Source organism: Lampris incognitus, chromosome 9, assembly GCF_029633865.1.
Source record: "Lampris incognitus isolate fLamInc1 chromosome 9, fLamInc1.hap2, whole genome shotgun sequence".
NCBI lineage: Eukaryota > Metazoa > Chordata > Actinopteri > Lampriformes > Lampridae > Lampris > Lampris incognitus.
Window position 1 is genome coordinate 10,375,763 of NC_079219.1, and position 21,149 is coordinate 10,396,911.

The window sequence follows — 21,149 nt, forward strand, 5'->3', positions numbered from 1 at the left end:
CAGCCTATCTCCAATCTCCCCTGTCTGTCACAAATACTGGAATGTGTTGTCGCCTCTAAACTCAAAGCGCATCTCATCTCCAATGACCTGTTTGAGCCATTTCAATCTGGTTTCCGCTCACAGCACAGCACAGAAACAGCCCTCCTTAAAGTAATTAACGACCTCCTTCTCTCAGCAGTTTCCGGCCACTTCAGCAGTCCCATCCTATTTGACCTCACTAGAGCTTTTGACATCATCAACCACACCACCCTTCTCTCCCGCCTTGGATCCTTCCTCAACATCACCGGTACTGCCCTCTCCTGGCTAAAGTCATATCTCACAAACAGACAACAGTTAATCAGCATCAGCAACTAAACCTCCCTCACTGCACCTCTCTCCCAAGGCATCCCCCAGGGTTCGGTGCTAGGTCCTCTCCTGCTCATCTTTTACATGCTCCCCCTTGGTAACATCATACATCATCATGGTCTCCACTTCGACTGTTATGCCGATGACATCCATCTCTACATCGCCACTAAATCCATCACCACTACAACTTACTCCTGCCTGACCAACTACATCACTGAAATAAAATCCTGGAAGCAAGCCAACTTACTCAAACTAAATTGTGAAAAATCTGACATGATCATCATCGGTCCCAAATTCCTCACCAAAACCACTCACAACTTCTGCCCTACCATCAAAAATTCCACTCTGTCTCCCTTCCCACACATCTGCAACCTTGGATTCATTTGACAGCAACCTCTCCTTTAAACGCCACACCAATCAATCATCAGAACTGCCTTTTTCCACCTAGAAAACATAGCTTGTCCCTGCCCATCACTCTCCTTCTCTTCTGCAGAAACCTTAATCCATGCCTTCGTCACATCCAGAATTGACTAATGCAACAGCATTATCTACGGCTCATTGTCCAAAGTCCTAAACAAACTCCTCTACATCTAGAACTCTACTGCCCCCACGCTCACCCACTCGTGCTCCCATGACCACATCACCCCTGTCCTCCAGAACCTCCCATGGCTCACTGTACCACAACAAAACCAATTCAAAGTCCTTCTCCTCACACACAAAGATGTCCATAACCAGGCCCCCTCCTAGCTTACTCCTTCCCACAGCCTTCGCTCCTCCAATGCCAACCTCCTGTCTCCACCACACAGGACCATGTACTGGACCAGGGGCAACAGAGCCTTCTCCACTGCTGCCCCCTGCCTCTGGAACTCCCTCCCCAGACATAGAGACTGCACCAATCTGTCCATATTGAAATAATTAATCAAAATTTGCCTCTTCAGAATTGCTTTTAATGTGCGTTTAATGTCGTGTTTTTTTAATGTTTTTGGTGTGTTAATTTTACGTTTATTTTAACATAAGTAAAGCTTCTTTGAGTATTTTGACAAGTACTGTGCAAATAAAATGTATTATCATTATACATTTTTTTATTATTACTATTATAGAATGTACAGAGTTCAGACGTGTTGAGACAGACACTTTCAATTGTATGCCTGTAATCATGTAGGACTCAGAACAGAATCATATTATTATGGGATAGTATTTACTGGTCATGATGATCCATCTTGCAAACAGATCTTCCGTTTGCTGTAATGTTAATAACATACAGAGATCCAGCTGCAAGTTTGAAAGCAGACTGAGGAAATTCCCATCAAAATTATTAGGTGTACTCCTCTACTGTTATTAGTGGTGAAACTACATCCTCTGAATATATTTCACTTGAAGACAACTATTACTACTACTACTACTACTAGCCTACTAACGTGTGACTGATCTGTCAACAGCCATACAATAGAGGGAACAAAAACGGTGATGTGTGATAATATGATGTATGGGAGTTCAGTCACCCGAAAAGCTAAGAGAAGTCAGGAGTCTTTGGCTATGTCAGTATCTCAGGACTGCAGAAAGCAACGCTGATGAAGCCCCATGAACCAAAAGACAGAATCTTAACAACCCTACATGATCAGCATGAAAATACAGCAGCCACCATAAAACATATTCATACACACACATACACACAAAGTATTTCCAAATAAGAAAACACATCTTTTACTTCTAAACAGATGTGTATGCTTTGTTTAGGGCTAACACTTCACATTTGAAACATTTTTTGAGGAAGAATATTTATAAACCAATCCTACAAACTGTAAGAAAACAGGGGTTGGAAATAAATTTGTTCCCTAGTATCTCCCAGGGGACACACAAAACTCAGCAGTAGCAAGATTTTGTGTTTGTGTGTTTATGTGTGTCACTTGGGGGAACGTCCGGGTAGCGTGGCGGTCTATTCTGTTGCCTGCCAGCATGGGGATCGCCGGTTCGAATCTCTGTGTTACCTCCGGCTTGGTTGGGCGCCCGTACAGACACAATTGGCCGTGTCTGCGTGTGGGAAGCCAGATGTGGGTATGTGTCCTGGTCGCTGCACTAGCGCCTGTTCGGGGAGAGAGGGGGAACTGGGGGGAATAGCGCGATCCTCCCACGTGCTATGTCCTCCTGGCAAAACTCCTCACTGTCAGGTGAAAAGAAGCAGCTGTCAACTCCACATGTATCGGAGGATGCATGTGGTAGTCTGCAGCCCTCCCCGGATCGGCAGAGGGGGTGGAGCAGAGACCGAAGACGGCTTGGAAGAATGGAGTAATTGGCCAGATACAATTGGGGAGAAAAGGGGGGGGGGTCCCCAAAAAAGTGTGTCACTTGGGAAATATGCATTATAGACATGACACACATGGTACGTGGAGAAGATACTCGAAGCCCCAACCACAACAAAGCGAATGCACCGCAGATGGAAGGGGGCCCCACGAGACAGGCTGTGGCTTTCCAGCAGCGGAGAGAGGCGGGCGACAGGGAGACTGCTCCCCCAGCCACGGTGCAAGCCAAGCCCGACTGACCCAGTTGTCTGGTGGTGCTTCTAGGCACAAATCCGAACCACTGCGCCAAATTGAAAATGATGAACTAATATAACTACAGCTAACTGTAAACTGAGAGAAATTCAAAAGGTTGGTAGAAAATGTAATAAAGGTGCAAGGTAAGTGAGTAAACTGCTGGGAATGATGAGTCTCAATCAGCATATATTTGAAAATGAGCACAGTTTCACAGACTCACACCCAAGGGCGGGGCTGGGGGAGGTGGGTCTAAATTTCATTACGTAGGTAAGTCCCAACCAGTCGACTCTGGCAGCATTGGCCTTGCAAGGTTCAGGGGTGATTTAAAATAGTAGATAGCATGCTGAACCATTTTCGACCCATGAAATACCTATTTTTATGATTGTTAAGAAATGTCAATATTAACACCAGCATTGATATGTTTCATCATCAAATCATCACATCATTCAGTTTACAGCTAAAAAAAAACATGTTTAAGTGTTTATTACCTCTTTAACCTGCTCTGACTGACTATGTCATTTTATAGGTATATGAATTGTTAGAATGCCTCCTCTTAAATAAATAAGTAAAACAAAAAACTTTTGTTCAATCCAATTCATTTTTTCTGCAACCAATACAACATCACCATAGTAACCCATCTAGTTTTTTTTTTAACCGCCCAGCCATTCTGTCGCGTAGTTTGTGGTTTTTCCATTTCCATTCTGCCAACTGCCATTTACTGTCTCCCGGATTCCATGCGAAAGCAGCATTACGGACTAACATAATACCAAAGTACATATTGACACATGGTACACAGAAAACAGGACCTCTAACATACTAACATAGTACCACAGTACATCCTGACACACATGGTACACAGAGAACAGGGCCTCTAAAACAGTACCAGTATATGGATAAGATACACAAAGTCAGATATTGGATTTAGTATGAAGATGTACGGATAGTTTGAGTATTGAAATTGACATCCCAAAACTCAAACGCATAATATCCTTCAGAAATCTCAAATCTATCTCCCCCTCAGCTCTTTCTACCTCTCTTGCTAGTAAAATGTCTGCCCCCCCCCCCCGCTGTCTGATAATCCCTTGGATCTTGTCAATTATTGTAATGACTCACTCTCCTCCTGTCTTGATCAGCTGGTCCCCATTAAAACCAAAATAGTCTCATTCACACACTCAGCTCCCTGGTATACTCCTGAACTCCGTCAAATGAAATCCCGTAAGCGCCAGCTCAAAAGACTGAAAGAAAACTGGTTTAAGAGTGCACTTCCAAGCCCAAACAGACTACCTTCAACAATACGAAGTCACTCTCATCACAGCCTGGTCCAGCTACTACTCACAACTCTGGCTCAACCAACCCCAAGGCTCTTTTTTACCCCCACAATAAAAAACTTCTCAAACCCAATGACAATTCCTCCAATTCCTTCACAGTTAACAAGTGCAGCTCTTTCCTTTCAATCTTCCAAATTAAAATTGACACGCAACTTGACCACCTCCCCTGACCTCTCCACCTACCCCCCCCTTAAAACACAGCCCCTGCCAAAGTTCTCCCCTGTGTCCACAATGGAGCTGTCCAACCTTACGGTAGGAATTAGAAGCTCCACTTTTCTTCTGGATCTCATCCCATCGAATCTTGTTAAGGACTGTTTCCCAGCTATTCCCTCACTCACAGATATCATGAACTCCTCTTTCAGCTCTGGTTCAGTCCCCCATACACTTAAACTGGCTGCTGTCATCCCCACCCTCAAAAAACCTGGACTCAACCCTGATATCATGAACAATTTTCGGCCTGTCTCCAATCTCCCGTCTGTCAAAAATACTGGAATGTGTTGTCGCCTCCAAACTCAAAGCTTATCTCATCTCCAATGACCTGTTTGAGTCATTTCAATCTGGTTTCCACTCACAGTACAGAACAGAAACAGCCCTCCTTAAAGTCAGTAATGACCTACTCCTCTAAGCAGACTCTGGCTACTTCAGCATTCCCATCCTCCTCAACCTCACTACAGCGTTTGACATCATCAACCACACGATTCTTCTCTATCGCCTTGAATCCTCCCTAAACATCGCTGGTACTGCCCTCTTCTGGGTAAAGTCATATTACACAACATCAGCATCAACAACTGCACCTCCTTCACCACTCCTCTCTCCCAAGGTGTCCCCCAGGGTTTGGTGCTTGGTTCTCTCCTGCTAATCTTTTACATGCTCCCCCCTGGTAACATATGTTGTCATGGTCTCCACTTCCTCTGTTATGCTGATGACATCCAGCTCTACATCTCCACTAAATCCATCACCATTACAACTTACTCCTGTTTGACCAACTGCGTCACGGAAGTTAAATCATGGAAGCAAGCCAACTTCCTCAAACTAAATTGTGATAAATCTGACATTATCATTATCAGTCCCAAATCCCTTACCAAAACCACTCACAACTGCTGCCTTACCATCGAAAACTTCACTGTCTTCCTCTCCACACATCTATAACCTCTGAATCATTTTCAACAGCAACCTCTCCTTTAAAACTCACGTCAATCAAATCATCAGAACTGCCTTTTTCCACCTAAAAAACATAGCTCGTCTCTGCCCATCACTCTCCTTCTCTTCTGTAAAAGCCTTGATCCATACCTTATCAAATCCAGAATTGACTAATGCAACAGTATTCTCTACAGCTCATCAGCCAAAGTCCTAAACAAACTCCTCTACATCTAGAACTAGGGATGCCCCCCGAAACCCGGTTCTAAACGGGAACCGGTTCTAAATTAGTAAAACCGGAGCATTTTTAAGATCCGACGTTTTCGGTTCTGCTATCGGTAGTCGGTAGGTACTCGAGAAATCATGGAGTGAGATTTATATTGTGGCAATTGTGTTTTTCGAGGAATTTAAACGTCGCGAACATAATCTTGTTTGCCGTTTTCTCCATCTCTCTGTCTCGCTCTCTTACTGCGCGAGGGGCGGGGCTGTGCTGTGCTCCACACACTTGCTGACACACGCACAGACAGCTCTGCTCAAGGGCTCATCATGGCGGAGAGAACTAAACGTTCAAAAGTTTGGGTATATTTTTCAAAAGTCGATGACAACAACGCTCGTTGCCACAAGTGCAACAAATCATTTGCCAGTAAGGGTGGCAATACAAGCAATCTGTCGAAACATCTTTTGTCGAAACATGGTATTAATCTGCAGAAATGCGGCGTTTTCCACTGCTTTGCTCGTAGTGTTCCATCCACGTCCACTGCAGGTAAGCCGTATGAGCCATAGATACGGAGTTAGCTAGGCTAATAACGAATTATTACGAATAGGCCAATAAATAAAATATAATTGCTTAGCTAATTGTTTAGCTACAAATATATAAGCCATAGATACGGAGTTAGCTAGGCTAATAGCCGGCCGGGGACACTATAAGTCAGGAGAGATCACGACTCCTGCCGGAGAAGGCAGATATGTTGATTTTTCTGCAGAAGAACTGTTAGGATAATGTTCTAGGTTCTTGTTTGTTTGAACTTCCGTTAGCCTTTTGCTGTAAAAATTTATTTTTAATATTTTTTTTCTTCTTTATCTTTATCTACTTTTATTTTTTATCTTATTTGTTGTTGTTGAATGTTGATTATAAAGTCTATAATTCAGACGCATTTAAAACATTGCTGCTGCTGTTGCTGCTGAATAAATATTTGTTTATATTTATATAAAGTTATATAATAGAATAATAAAGCAATGTCGATTCTGTTCTTAATTAAGTATCTTTTTTTCTTGCACAATAATCAAAAAGAACCGATAAGAGTACCGATAAAGTACCGAACCGATAAGCAGTACCGATAAGAGTAGTAGTATCGATAAAATCCTAACGATACCCATCCCTATCTAGAACTCTACTGCCCGCCTGCTCACCCACTCATGCTCCCATGACCACATCCAACCCGTCCTCCCGGACCTCCACTGGCTCCTTGTCCCACATCAAATCCAATTCAAAGTCCTTCTCCTCACTCAAAAAGCCCTCCATAACCAGGACCCCTCCTAGCTTACTCCTTCCCACTGCCTTTTATTCTCCGATGCCAACCTCTTCTCTCCATCACACAGGACCATGTACTGAACCTGGCGCAAGAGAGCCTTTTCCATTGCTGCCCCATGCCTCTAGAACTCTCTCCCAAAAACACATCAGACTGCACCGATCTGTCCATATTCAAATAATTAAAGCAAAACTTGACTCTTTGGAATTGCTTTTAATGTGCGATTAACTTTGTGTGTTCTTGGTGTGTTGCTTCTATGTTTAATTTAACATATGTAAAGCGTTTTTGAGTACTTTCAAAAGTGCTGTGCAAATAAAAACTATAATATCATTATTAATTATAATGATAATAATAATAATTATTATTATTATTATTATTACTATTATTAATATAGAATGTACAGAGACAGACACTTTCAGTTGTATATCTGTAATCATGTAGGACTCGGAGTAGAATCATATTATTATGGGCTAGTATTATTTACTGGTCATGATGATACAGCTTGTAAACAGATCTTCCGTTGGCTGTAATGTTAATAACACACGGCGATCCAGCTGCAAGTTTGGAAGCAGACTGAGGAAATTCCCATCAAAATTATTAGGTGTACTCCTCTACTGTTATTAGTGGAGCAACTACAATCTCTGAATATATTTCACTTGAAGACAACTATTACTACTACTACTAGTAGTAGCCTACTACCGTGTGACTTATCTGTCAACAGCCATACAATTGAGGGAACAAAAACAGTGATGTATGATAATATGATGTATCGGAGTTTAGTCACCTGAAAAGCTAAGAGAAGACAGGAGTCTGCAGAAAGCAACACTGATGAAGCCCCATGAACAGAAAGACAGAATCTTAACAACCCTACAAGATCAGCATGAAAATACAGCAGCCACACTAAAACACATTTATATACACACACACACGTAGTATTTAGAAACAAGATATCACTTCTAACCAGATACGTATGCTTTGCTTAGGGCTAACAATTCACATTTTCAACACATTTTCTTTAGGAAGAATACTTATTGACCAATCCTACAAACTGTAAGAAAACGGACTGGATTTAAATTGGTTTCCAAGATAGTATCTCCCAGGGGACGCACACAAAACTCAGCAGTAGCAGATATGTGCGTGTGTGTGTGTGTGTGTGTGTGTGTGTGTGTGTGTGTGTGTGGTGTGTGTATCACTTATTTGTACATATTAATTGTACATATCAAGTTAGTCCACAATTATGAGGATGAGTACCTTTATCCTCCTCATCCTCATAATTGTGAACGTAACTTGATATGTACAACTTGAAACTTTTCACCTGTTTGCTGGTAGGCGCAGGTGAAAGTTTGTCGACAATTCTGTGCGTGTCGTTGACCTTTATTATCCATGGTAAATCTTGCAGGCATCACGAAAAACATGCCATTGTCAATAGCACATGCCAACAAACAGGAAACTGGTATGACCACTCCAGTAGAAGCCAGAAGCCAGTGAACTACAGTTATGCACAGAGCCGATTGTACCTGCCCAATTACCCCACTCTTCCGAGCCATCCCGGTCGCTGCTCCACCCCCTCTGCTGATCCAGGGAGGGCTGCAGACTACCACATGCCTCGTCCGATACATGTGGAGTCACCACCCGCTTCTTTTTCACCTGACAGTGAGGAGTTTCGACAGGGGGACGTAGCGCTCGGGCGGATCATGCTACTTCCCCCAGTTCCCCCCCCCCCCGAAACAGGCGCCCGACCAACCAGAGGAGGCGCTAGTGCAGCGACCAGGACATATACCCACATCCGGCTTCCCGCCCGCAGACAGCCATTTGTCTCTGTAGGGATGCCCGACCGATTCGAACCGGCAATCCCCATGTTGGTAGGCAACAGAACAGACCCCTATGCTACCCGGATGCCGACAAACTTACGCCTACTGCTTTGGAACATGCCTTACTAGAAACGATGCTCCCCCCCATCCTCCTCCGTAGTGAAACAAACTGGAGCTATAGCGAATCCCTTTGTAACACGGACAGAACGTTTTAAAACATTACATGATCTGATTCCATTGTATCAAATGTGTCCTCAGTCCACAAGAGAGGTGAAATTAAGGATTTACAGCAACTTTAACACTTTTAACCCAGGACAAGGCAGATGTGTTGGCTAAAATATAGCCAACGTCGTCTCCTAATGTAAACTTGTCCTGTAACATCCTCCAAAGCAGATGTGTAGTCCAGCCGGACAGATGAGTCATGTCAAAATAAAAAATAGTTTTTAACCGATTAATATGTTTCGCCGCAAACACGATAAACATCAACTCTGACGGGGTTTTATTCGGTGACTGCAGCTGAGCCATCCTATAATGCACATGTTTGTTGCCAGTACGACTGTGTTTACAAGCACATGACTTCTGCATGCCACCGCCCCAATACAAAGGGCCGCCCTAAAGACTTCGGATTGGTTCTGCAATGCAGGGTTGTTTGTAAACTCCCTAATTGTTTCCACCCAGTTTTGGCAAGGAAAGCGGGGAGATTGTCCTCAGTCTCTAGTTGAGCGAAGCGCTTAGAGATTGATTCTACTATTGTGTCTACTATTGTATTGTATTGTACAGTACTGAGTGTACTATTGTGAAGTGACTAGTTGCTAAAAAACAAAGCACTATAAAAGTGACGGTGTTTTTTAAGTTACTTACAAGTAACTAAAATAAAAGAATGTTTATCGGTTTGTTACTGATAAAAGAGAAAAGTGACTAGTAATAATAAAAATTAGTAACTAGTGCGTATTCTAATATAACTAGTATCTAATTTCTAGCAATGAGTGACTTTACAGTAGCAACTCATGACAGTCAGAATAGCGACTAACTTTGTGTGACTACTAGGGGTGTGTAAGAAAATCGATACACTCGAGTATCGCGATACATTATCCTTTTGTGATACTGTATCGATTCTCAAAACTGCTATATTGATTTTTAATTGTTCATATGTAAAGGTTTGTGAGAAACCTGTTGTGTTGTGTGTAACCCCACGACTGCTAGATAACAGTGTTGTAATCCATCTTCAGCCATTTGACCTTCCACTCCACTCCAACCCAACAACGTAAACTGAGACAGGAAGTAGCATAAGCACAAAGAACACAGGCCGATGAAATTGCAATATATTGCCTTTCTTACAGTATCACAATATATCGTGATATATTGAATCGCAACCCCTGTACCGTGATATGTATCGTATCGTCAGATTCTCGCCAATACACAGCCCTAGTGACTACAGCCTAAAAATGATTAAACGATAAAACGGCCTGCCATAGACATGTTGTCCTAGATGCGTTGAATATGCACAGACATCCTTGGTAAAGAGGTGAGTTGAATACATGCACATCTTTGATAGAGATGTGCTGAACACATACAGACACACACTTTTGATGGAGAGACATGCTAAATACACACATCCTTTGTAGAGAGATGTGCTGAATACACACATCTTTGGTGGAGAGCAATGTTGAATACACACACATGCACATCTTTGGTGGCAAGATGTGCTAAATACACAGATCCTTGGTAGAGCGGTGTGGGGAATACACACGGATTCTTGGTAGAGAGATGTGTTGAACACAACCACATCCTTGGTAGAGAGAGGGCAGCGTGGTCTTGGCCGAGCTCTACTGTCTGCTCCATATTTAAAGGTATCAAACGCTGACATCATGGCTGCAGATTTATTAGGAAATTCCTCCTCAGTTTTTCTGGTTGTAAAGCCATGAGACCGAGGCCCAAAATAAACCATTCATATTTCTAATGGACGTCCTGTATATGCAAAGAGAAGTTCTTTCCTCTCTGTCCACTCAAGACAGCGGACTTCTGTTTTAGCCTTAAAACGTCTCTCTTCAGTAAATATTTCAACTCCACTCCCTCTTCTCACGCTAAATAACCACTCACACAGGCACAAAGCTTCCTCTGAAATTTCCTCGAATGTTCTTTTCGTTAATTTAAAAAACATCCTCTCGACCTCTCTCCTCAGCTCGTCTCTTGCTGTCACTTCTCTATTATCCGTGATCATTCTCTCTCTGTTACATCCACATCATCCATCATCCGTCTCTCTCTCTCTCTCTCCTTGGCATGTCATGTGTAATACTTCAGATGAGGTGATGTTTGCCAGACGTGGATCCAATCTTATTTGAAAATCCTTTTCAGAGGTGCCAGATGGGTGGCGTTTAAAAACACAGGGTTGCTCAATCTGGACCAGAAACTGTGCCAGACACTTCAGAGGATCCCCTTTTGTAGGACTGTAACCAGTTAGGTGTACGTTCCTTGCAATTGGTACCTTGGTAGACCTGGTCAGACAAACCCACCTATCCGGGACTCCAATCAGCAAGAAACAAACATATCAACACTCTTTGCATCCATCCATCCATCCATTATCTGAACCGCTTATCCTGCTCTCAGGGTCGCGGGGATGCTGGACCCTATTCCAGCAGTCATTGGGTAGCAGGCAGGGAGACACCCAGGAGAGGCCACCAGGACATCACACACACACACACATTCATATCTAGGGACAATTTAGTACGGCTGATTCACCTGATCTACATGTCTTTGGACTGTGGGAGGAAACCGGAGCCCCCGGAGGAAACCCACGCAGACACGGGGAGAACATGCAAACTCCATACAGAGGACGACCCAGGACAACCCCCAAGGTTGGACTACCCCGGGGCTCGAACCCAGGACCTTCTTGCTGTGAGGCGACCGCACTAACCACTGCGCCGTGTGGGGCAGCACACTCTTTGCAACAATTACTACATAAACCCCACATCTCTGAAGTTCACCGATTTGATAGATAGATAGACTGTAGCCCTTCACCCACCGTCATAAATGTTGGCTCGTTAAGTTCAAGGTTCTGGTTTTGTTTCCACTAGCTACTGCCTGGTTTTGGAGATAGTTCCCAGATCTTAATTCTGGCCCTGCTCAGTAGGTAACACTAAATTCAAATATAACTAATTTTCAGGTGGAAATAACAGCGTTGTTGATCATGACAGGTCGACTTAAACGCGTCATCACACCACCACCACTTACGCTCCAGCTACAACCACTAACCTGTACTAGAACTTACACAGGTTCTAAAAAGCTCTAGTATATACAGAAAGCTCCAGGTTACGGGGCTGTTAAGTTCAGACAGTGGGTAAAGGCTTTTTAAGAAGTGGAAGAAATGAGCCCCAAATTGTTCCTATGGAAGTACTCAGTGTCTAAACCTAAACCCACAACAGTAGAAGACTGTGCTTGTACTGGCCAGCTCTGAGTGACCAACAACAGAAAACTGGTTTTACCGGTCAACTCCCAGGTGTAATATCAATCAGACAGGGCCGAATAAGAGCCTGGTAAACTAAATTTAAAACATGATATTGTGGTGTCAGCATTAACCATGCTAGATTGTCCCAATGTGTGTGTGTGTGGGAAGGGTTAGTGGAGGTCATGTGTCACCATTCCGCCGTTTGATTTTCCAGCTGATGATGTTGGAAAACAGTGTGTCAGCTACCACATACCCAAACTGTGGTTTCCATAGATGCCCCCACCATTCAACCGACTATGACTTTTAGAACCAAACTCATCTGTAACCAATAGAAAAGCCTGTGAACGGTGACATCATCAAGCAGAGCCCTCCTACCAGGGCAGCAAAAATAGAGGGCTCTCTGATTGGCTGAGTGCTATCGTTCCAATGAGGGCGATGAAATGTTAAACCAAGCCATGACACTATTCACAGTGCAATAATACCACTACTACAGAACATCATACACACACGCGTTCATTTAAAACGCCAGTAAATGCTCTTGTGTTTATATTTGAACCTAGTTTTTTGGCACTTGCTTGCATTGTTGCCTCCTGACTAGATCCTTACATGTGTTGTATTAACTCGCAGATGTACATCGCTTTGGATAAAAGCGCCTGCTAAATGAAATTGTAGCATTGTAACATATTTAATGAACGCTAAACCAAATTCCTCGGTTATATAAAATTTGAGTGACGACAGCGTGGTGAGGAAGACGGATCATACGGAGTGCCCTTTTTGTCTGGAACCTGTCCAAGACCTTAAACATAACGCGAAAGAGAACCTGCTGTGTTGTAGTGGGGTGTTCACTGGGTCCCCTACAGACAACAGGCCATGGTTCTATGTCACAGACCCAAATCCAGACCCAGCTGGAATTCAGTAGTCGGCATGCGGTTTGGAACGCTAACAACCTCACTCCCAGTAGAGATGACAGATTAGGGCTTTCCAGCCACATAAGAAATGTGTGCGTGCGTGCGTGTTTGTGTAGGGGGGCAGCGTTCTTTCATTCAGATGTGATTCCAACAGCAACATGTTTAAATCTACTTTAATCACTCCAGGGACCCAGCAGGAAAAGTTAGCTTATGACAGTGTGTAACGGCTGGCTGAGGCCTACGGTTCAGAGCGCTGGCTGTCAGAGGAGACTCCACACAACATCAGTCATGGAAATTCTGCGGTCCTCGGTTCTACAGGAGTCATCTGGGTGGCCATAAAGCCTGACTGAAACCACAACCAACGTCTCAACTTTACAGAAGTTAAGCTCAATGAAAGACACAGTCCTCGCATGTATTTTTCTTATCAAAGCAGGCAGCACAGTGGAGTCTGGGTTCAGTCTGGCTACAGAACCGAATGGTACTGATGTGTGCAGGGCAACCGACAGGGCAGAAAACCAAGTAGCTTAGTTTACATCCGAACCTGTTGGTTTGATGAAAAGATAAAAACAATGAGTTAAATAAGTTATGTTGGACTCCTTAAAGGAAGGAATTTGTTCCAAGTAAACTATTCTCCTCCTGCTAGCTCCATTATATTTGATGCAATGTTCAGAGCTTCTGACCTCATTTCCACTGAGGTTCTCGGTAGAAAAACACAATGTAGACTGTGCACTGACTAAAAGCAGAAACACAATAGCTGTGTGCTTTTAGGTCATGTTAATGTGAGCTATGTTTGTCACCGTCTCACCCGTTGTCTTTCCTGTGCTTGTCTCTGGCTTAATGTTTGAGAAGAAGTAAGATCTAAATCAAAGCTAACCTTAGACAAACTACTTGACAAAACAAAAGACTTCTCTGGTGTGAATGGCAGCAATGTCCTGCTGACCCCTAATAAAGCAGAGTCAGGGGCCACATATATGTTAATGTTTATCGATATGGGATAACAAAGCAGTCTGTGTGGCAGCACTTTTACTTAAGCAAGGGAAGATGACCGGGTGAAAAACTGTGGTAAACTGACCTATTCTTCTTTGAAATCTATAGCTGGGATTATCCGTCTCAAACAACGTCTCTCTAGTAGTTATGATGAGGTGAAGAAGTCTTCAGCTCACACAGACAGGTTTATCCTGGAGAACTGAACTACAAAACCTAATTTAATGCTTATCCCAGGAAGAAAAAATAATTGATTATTAGAAACAGAGAACTGTAAATTAGTATCGCAAATACTGGTACATGATCGACAGTATCAAATTTATAAAAACACTTAACTCAATCAAATGTGCATTCTTGACTATTAATTAGATAGGAAGTGTTAGGTTAGTTTAATTTTGTTTACTTTTTGATGCTTAGTCATGACTCAACAGAGATAACGCGTGCACACACGCACAAACACACAAACACATCAATTATGAACCCTCTGATTTCACCACACACACGCACGCACGCACGCACACACGCATGCACGCACGCACGCATGCACACGCACGCACGCACACACACATACACACACACACAAACCAATTATGTGCCCTCCGATTTCACCTCCACCATTAACTATGGTTTCAGAAGTATTCACCCCCTTTTAATTAGTTCTTGGGTTGCATAGTCAAATGACATACACATATATACTTAAATTAGAGGTTTTTCTACTCCTCCCAAAAAAACATTCTTTATCATGTCAAAATAAAATCGAATATTTAGATGTCTTCATAACATATCAAAAGTTAAACCCTGCCGCTTCAGTGGTGTGGTGGGCTTATCGCCAGCTTCCTGACACTGAGAGTCACGGTTCAAGCCCCAATGTTGCCTCTGGCCCGGCTGGTTATCACAGGGAATACAAGCATCAATGTTCATGGGTGGGGAGCCATTTGGAGTAATCCTCCTCATCATTATAAATAGCACCTCCATAGGTGGTGGGGTGTCTGTATAGCTGTGGTCGGATCTGGGGGAAATAGCTTGACGTTCCCTGGGTAAACCAGCAATTGGCAGGTGAACGGAAGCAGCCAGCTACTCCTTGTGTATCAGAGGCTACAAAAGGCAGTCTACGCCCTACTCAACCACCATGTGGGTTGAGTAATGGTGGACCATAGAAGAACAAGGACCTGGACATTATAAACTGGGATGAAAAGGGGAGAAAATCCAAAAATTATCCATTGCAAAAAAAGAAGGGTATTTTAACAAAATGCCAAAAATATTGTCGAACTCAGACATTTTCAAGATCAGGTCATCCCCCCAAACTCTGAAATGGGATTAAAAAAAAAAGGCCACTGCAGTAGTTTCACCATATTGGTGCTACCTCTCTTGCATGAAATTATCACACTGTAATGACTGATTCTTTAGTGAAGCATAGATCCCTTTTAGAGTGTTTGCTGCGGTCAGCCATGTGGTAAACATTCCACATTCTGTGTTGACACATTAATGTAACTGTTGATGAAGATGTTAAATCAGCAGGTCCTGGTGGTTTACTAAAACTTCAGTGTACTTGTTAATGCTCAATGCATTTCATTTGTTGAACAAATCTGACTGAACTATGACTCCAGGATTCCACAAGGAGCTTTGAAACTCATGTTTCTCAATGAATATCTGGTACCTAGAAATTAAGAAATAGTTTTTGATACTGTATAGTTTCTCCTCCATTGCTAAAATATGAATGCAGTAGACAAGTCTAAATGATAAACTGCTGTTAAAAAAAACAAAACACATTATTAGGAATAATTGGTCAGGCCATGCATGAAAACCAGGGGAGGCATGAGACATGGCATACATTCCTTCATGCAGCAGTGACAAAAGGCTATCTGATCTTCACTGAGCAGTAGACTTTTTAAGAGGATTTGATGGAACTATGACAAGGATAAAAAGCTCATCACAATTACACTGACAGTGCTTTCATATACAGCACCCATGTTTTAATCTATAAATGAGACATATGTTCCCTATTACGACATACAAGATTTAACAATACATGCCATTTATTACTCAATTTAATAAACGAGTTTATGCAGATGCTTATAGTCGAAAACAGCAGACTCTCCTGATGGAAATGACTGACAGCCTTAACTCCCACCTCACCTGTGGTGGCATTTCTTAGTTCACTCTAAATTACACCGGCGCTTATAAAATAGTTTAATTCAAATACACATTAAAAAAAATACTTCTCGTTTCCTGAAATTCAGTCTGACGCAGGATTCTGAGAATGACGTTCAGACTTCACGTTCAAGAACGAAATTGTCTTTGGTCTAAGCAATTTTAAAAGGGAGCTCCACAAAAGTCCATATGCCATTGATTTAACTACTTATGTTCCTTTTACAATAATTACATACATAAATCTAAATTCTCAAGAGGAAATTATTATTTTTAGGAAAGACCTTGGCTAGGACTGATGTATCAGGAGCTCTACAGAACACATCTGGGGCTTATAACCCTCTCTCACGGTATACTATGTGTCATTTCACTTGAATATGTCTAATCTTCCTTTATCTAAAGTTTCTCCCATTTTTTTCTCGTATAATCCTAGTTTGTACTGTCAACGTTCCTCTGTTCGATTCTAAGAAGGGATGGACAGAATGACATTAGCATGCTAGCTGACTTCTGTTAGTTTTAACGAAAACATGCTCTTTCTGGGCCTTTTTAAATACAAACATTATCAAAGGCAGCTCGTTTTCCCTAAAGTTTGTTGATAACTTTAAAAACTCACCAGAACGATCAGACACTCAGTGTTAACAGATGGAAGACCCCAGTCGCCTTCCCAGCAAAATAACTCATCGGGCGCAGCCATCTTGAATCTGTTAATCAAACTTTAACCCCGGAAGTGATTCTTACAATACAGGCGGGCTTTCTGCTGGGAAGAAACTGTTCGATTAAAGTCACAGTTCAAAAGTTTACCTCAAATATACTTTTTAATGCTCTTGTATTTAAAAATATATATTTAACATACGGATATCCAAATCATGAATACTGTTGTGATTGTTGTTGATTTGAATGATTCGTGTCTGGCAGGACTCTGCCAGAAAAAGTGATAGGGTGCAAGCGTTTTACATCTTCATTATAGCACCCAAATGAGGAAGATGAGGGCAGGTAGTAATGAGTTTGAAGAAGTTAAGTTTTGTATAACAAACATATGGCAGAACAAGATGGTAGAAGACGTTTACCAACATATACTATGATATCAACAAGCTTTATTTATTTATTTATTTATCTATTTTTTAGCAGTGGGGATGATGCTGATACAACTGGTAACCCAGACTGCATCCGGATGTGGGCCACTTCAGGCAATGATGCGGCACTGATGGCCTTCTTCTGGCCCTGACAAAATGGATGTGAGCCTGAAGTGGCCCACATGTATAATAGCAAATATGGACCAAATACGCCAAATCAGATGTGGGCCTTTTTTTGGCAATGACGCGGTGCTCTCAGCAACATGTAATCTGGATGTGACCCTGAAGTGGCCCGTGTGGTAAATGGTGAATATGGCCCAAATATCACAAAACAAACATGGGCCGCCTTTGGTAAATATGTGGCACATATAGCATTGGTATGGCTTGGTTCTGGACCAGATCTGGCAAACAGGAGCGGTCCACTCAAGTGCCATCATTCCACCCGGTATGTGGGCCGGATGAAGTGCCGGGTGTGGGAGGGGTCCGGGGCCACAGCAATTTTGCTATCTGGGAACCCTGGTTCATTTTGATTGGATCTCAGACAGCACCCACCCTTACCTGCAACTACACAGGAGACAGACATATAAGAGGACCTTCGGGGTTATCACTTTAACGTCACTGAATCCTTAATTTAATTCCAGCGTAAAATCTTGCTCACAAGGTAATACATAACATTTACAATATACTGACTCATCCCTTGCGCTGCCATTTTCCGTCTGTTGTCGACTAATAGTGTGACTAATAGTGTGATAGTTATCAGTTTGTCGTCACATCAGCTTGATAGTGAATGATGGTTTACTTAGGGTTGGATAGGATGTTTCTGATGGAATGATTATGTTGCATTGCATTCACATGTACATGCATACACACACACCTAAATATAGACAGATAGATAGATAGATAGATAGATAGATAGATAGATAGATAGATAGATAGATAGATAGATAGATAGATAGATAGATAGATAGATAGATAGATAGATAGATAGATAGATAGATAGATAGATAGATAGATAGATAGATAGATAGATAGATAGATAGATAGATAGATAGATAGATAGATAGATTACATATCCTAATATCCTATATAAAATGTGTAGTCAAAACAGATTTCTTTGTATTGCCCTGGTCACGTTTTAAATCAGTTTAAAATATTCGGACGTGTGGAAATCCAACAGGTTGTGGTGAGAAGGAACATTGTGTTCAGTTAAGTCCCAGCTCCACAGCTCGCAGTAAGAAGTTATACCCACATGCTGTCTGTAGACAAAGCCAGCAGGGTTGTGTTACTTGACATGGATGCTGTTTGTGTTGTGTCGCATTCACAGGCATGACATCACCAGACAGACCTCGCTGAAAACCATGAGACAACAATTTACTTCTCTGGATAGAAGAGACGGAGCCAACAATCACGTCAACCTCTATTTCTCTCTCTCCCCCTCTCTTCTGAAGGAGATGACCTTCCTGACATTTCAGCTGTTTCTCAGGAGTTTGTTGCAGCTCTTCTTCTTCTTCTTCTTCTTCTTCTTCTTCTTTTCTTTCTTTTTTTTTTGGTTCCTTCATGCCGAGTTTGGCCATCATGTTATCCAATGCTATCAAACGCATTTGTGCTTTTCCACAGAAGTTTTAACAAGTGAATCCTTCACTTGGACTCACCTGTTTAGTTCACTTTCACAGAGACCAGCCCAACAAAAACTGACTACAATAAAACATTAAAAAAAAAAATTCTACGTTAGTGGTTCTTGTGTTTTTCTCACATTACTATACAAACACTATAATATTCTGTGGTCTATAATGTCATCCAAATGTTACCATAAAAACACTATAGTAGATGGCTATATGGTGTTTGTGTATTAATGCAAAGGGGGGGGGGACACAAGAAATACTACAGTAATTTCTTATGGTTTTACTGGAGTCCATGTTCGTATGGGGCAGCTGTTTTCAAAGACAACTAGATGGTGGGTTCACCTCACCCCCGTCTTGCATCTGAATGAGTTATTTTAACTAAACTATGTGTTTTAAAGGTAACACATCTTTCTGGGAATGAAAAATCATCCTGACCCCCAAGTTGTGAAAACAGTCTTCAGAGGAGCTGTTCAAACAAATAAGATATTAAAGCGCCCCTGGTGGACACAATGGGCACACAGACCTGTAATGGCTGTTTACAGCAGGGCTTTGAAATCGTTAAGCTGTTGCTTGTTTTACGTCTTATTGGTCAAAGCGGGGGGGATTTATAGTCCCTCGCTGCTTTACCTTCAATCAGTGGCACATCTTCTCACCGGGGTGCTGACCCGGACAACCCGCCTGTGCTGATGATTACTGAGAGCCACTACTGTAACTACTGTCTTCTACTATTACTATATATTACTATATAGCAGTTCAGAGTCACACACACACACACACACACACACACACACACACACACACAACACACACACACACACACACACACACAGAACTCTTTATCACACCAAGGTCAACAATGATCTGCTACACTTACGCCACACACGTCTTAGTAGGAAATATCATTTCTTACCTTATGGCTTCATCTTTGCCTCTTATACAGCCCTCTTCCTTGTCTTACTGGATGCAAAGTCCTTTATAATGTCTTTAAAGCCCATCCCTTTAGCAGTTCCCCCTCAACGCGGAGTACTGCCATTATCGTTGCTTATATTCAGATGGACATGGTTATTGCTCACACACATTCATTCCTAGGGACAATTTTTTAGTGCGGGCCAGTTCACCTGACCTGCATGTCTTTGGACTGTGGGAGGAAACCGGAGCCCCCGAGGAAACCCAAGCAGACACGGGACACCCCTGTGATGGCCTGGCGGCCTGTCCAGGGTGTCTCCCCCGCCTGCCACCCAATGACTGCTGGGATAGGCTCCAGCATCCCACGACCCTGAGAGCAGGACAAGCGGTTAAGATAATGGATGGATGGATGATTGTTGCTGACCTCCACCCCCCCCCCAAACACAACCAAAACATGGGCGGCTCTGAATATAACCACGGTCTTCTACTATAGCAGTTCAGCGTTAAACGCTTGCACAAGGATAGCTGACAGCAGTCGCCCGTGTCCGACCTCCAGTTTATCAGTGTCGCCTGGGATTTGAATCAGTGACCTTCTCGTTACAAACTGATCTTCTCTCATCTTGCGTGCGTGCTAGGACACGGAGAGTCATTACAACGTGTTTTTACTCTGCAGTTGTTTGATATCAGAGCATATCAAGGTCTCGATCGAGGCCGTAACAGATAAACATGTCAACATGCAGACGACGGAGGGGAAAACAGGCGAACGCTGACCTCGCACCAGAGGCAGAGCCGCCAAGAGAGCTCCTGACAGGAAGTCTGGTACATTTATTCTGTCCTTCCCCCTTTTCTTTTCACTGGATCTCACACACACACACGACACACACACACACACACACACACACACACACACACACACACACACACACACACACACACACACACCACACACATGCTAGTGGGGAGTCTTCACATCTGACTGGCTCTCGTCTGTTTGGTGATGCTGTTTTATGTCTGCTGTTTGTCGCTCTGTTTTAAATTACGGATTTTTTCCCCGTTAACTTGAACGAAGGAACCCTGGCTGGGGGAAAACAACACGTCACCTTTAAAAGAAAACATACTTCATAACCATGCAGGTGTTCATCACAGTCACAGGATCATTCCCCTTCCACCGAATCCCTTCTGTAACGCTACGAAGCAAAGCACAGTTTGGATCTCCTCCCTGCCCCCCCCCCCCTAAAAAAATACAAGGACACTTCAGCAGACTGGACGCTTTGGGTCAGAAGAATGAAAGCAGAGACGACGATCCAGGACAACCAGAGAAGACCTGCAGCTAAAAGGCAGCTAACTAATAAACCCAGCTAGATGGAGAAGGCCCCAGT

The 21,149-nt window shown here is 42.8% G+C and overlaps 1 protein-coding gene across 1 annotated transcript in view; it reads right to left on the reverse strand.

Annotated features, from left to right (window-relative positions):
- The window catches only part of mtx1a (metaxin 1a), a 38,614-nt gene extending 21,751 nt beyond the window's left edge, over positions 1-16,863 (reverse strand). The window contains exon 1 of the mRNA XM_056286144.1: positions 16,783-16,863. Within this exon, the coding sequence (XP_056142119.1) occupies positions 16,783-16,863 (81 nt within the window). The remainder of the gene's footprint in view (positions 1-16,782) is intronic.
- Positions 16,864-21,149: the final 4,286 nt, after the last annotated feature.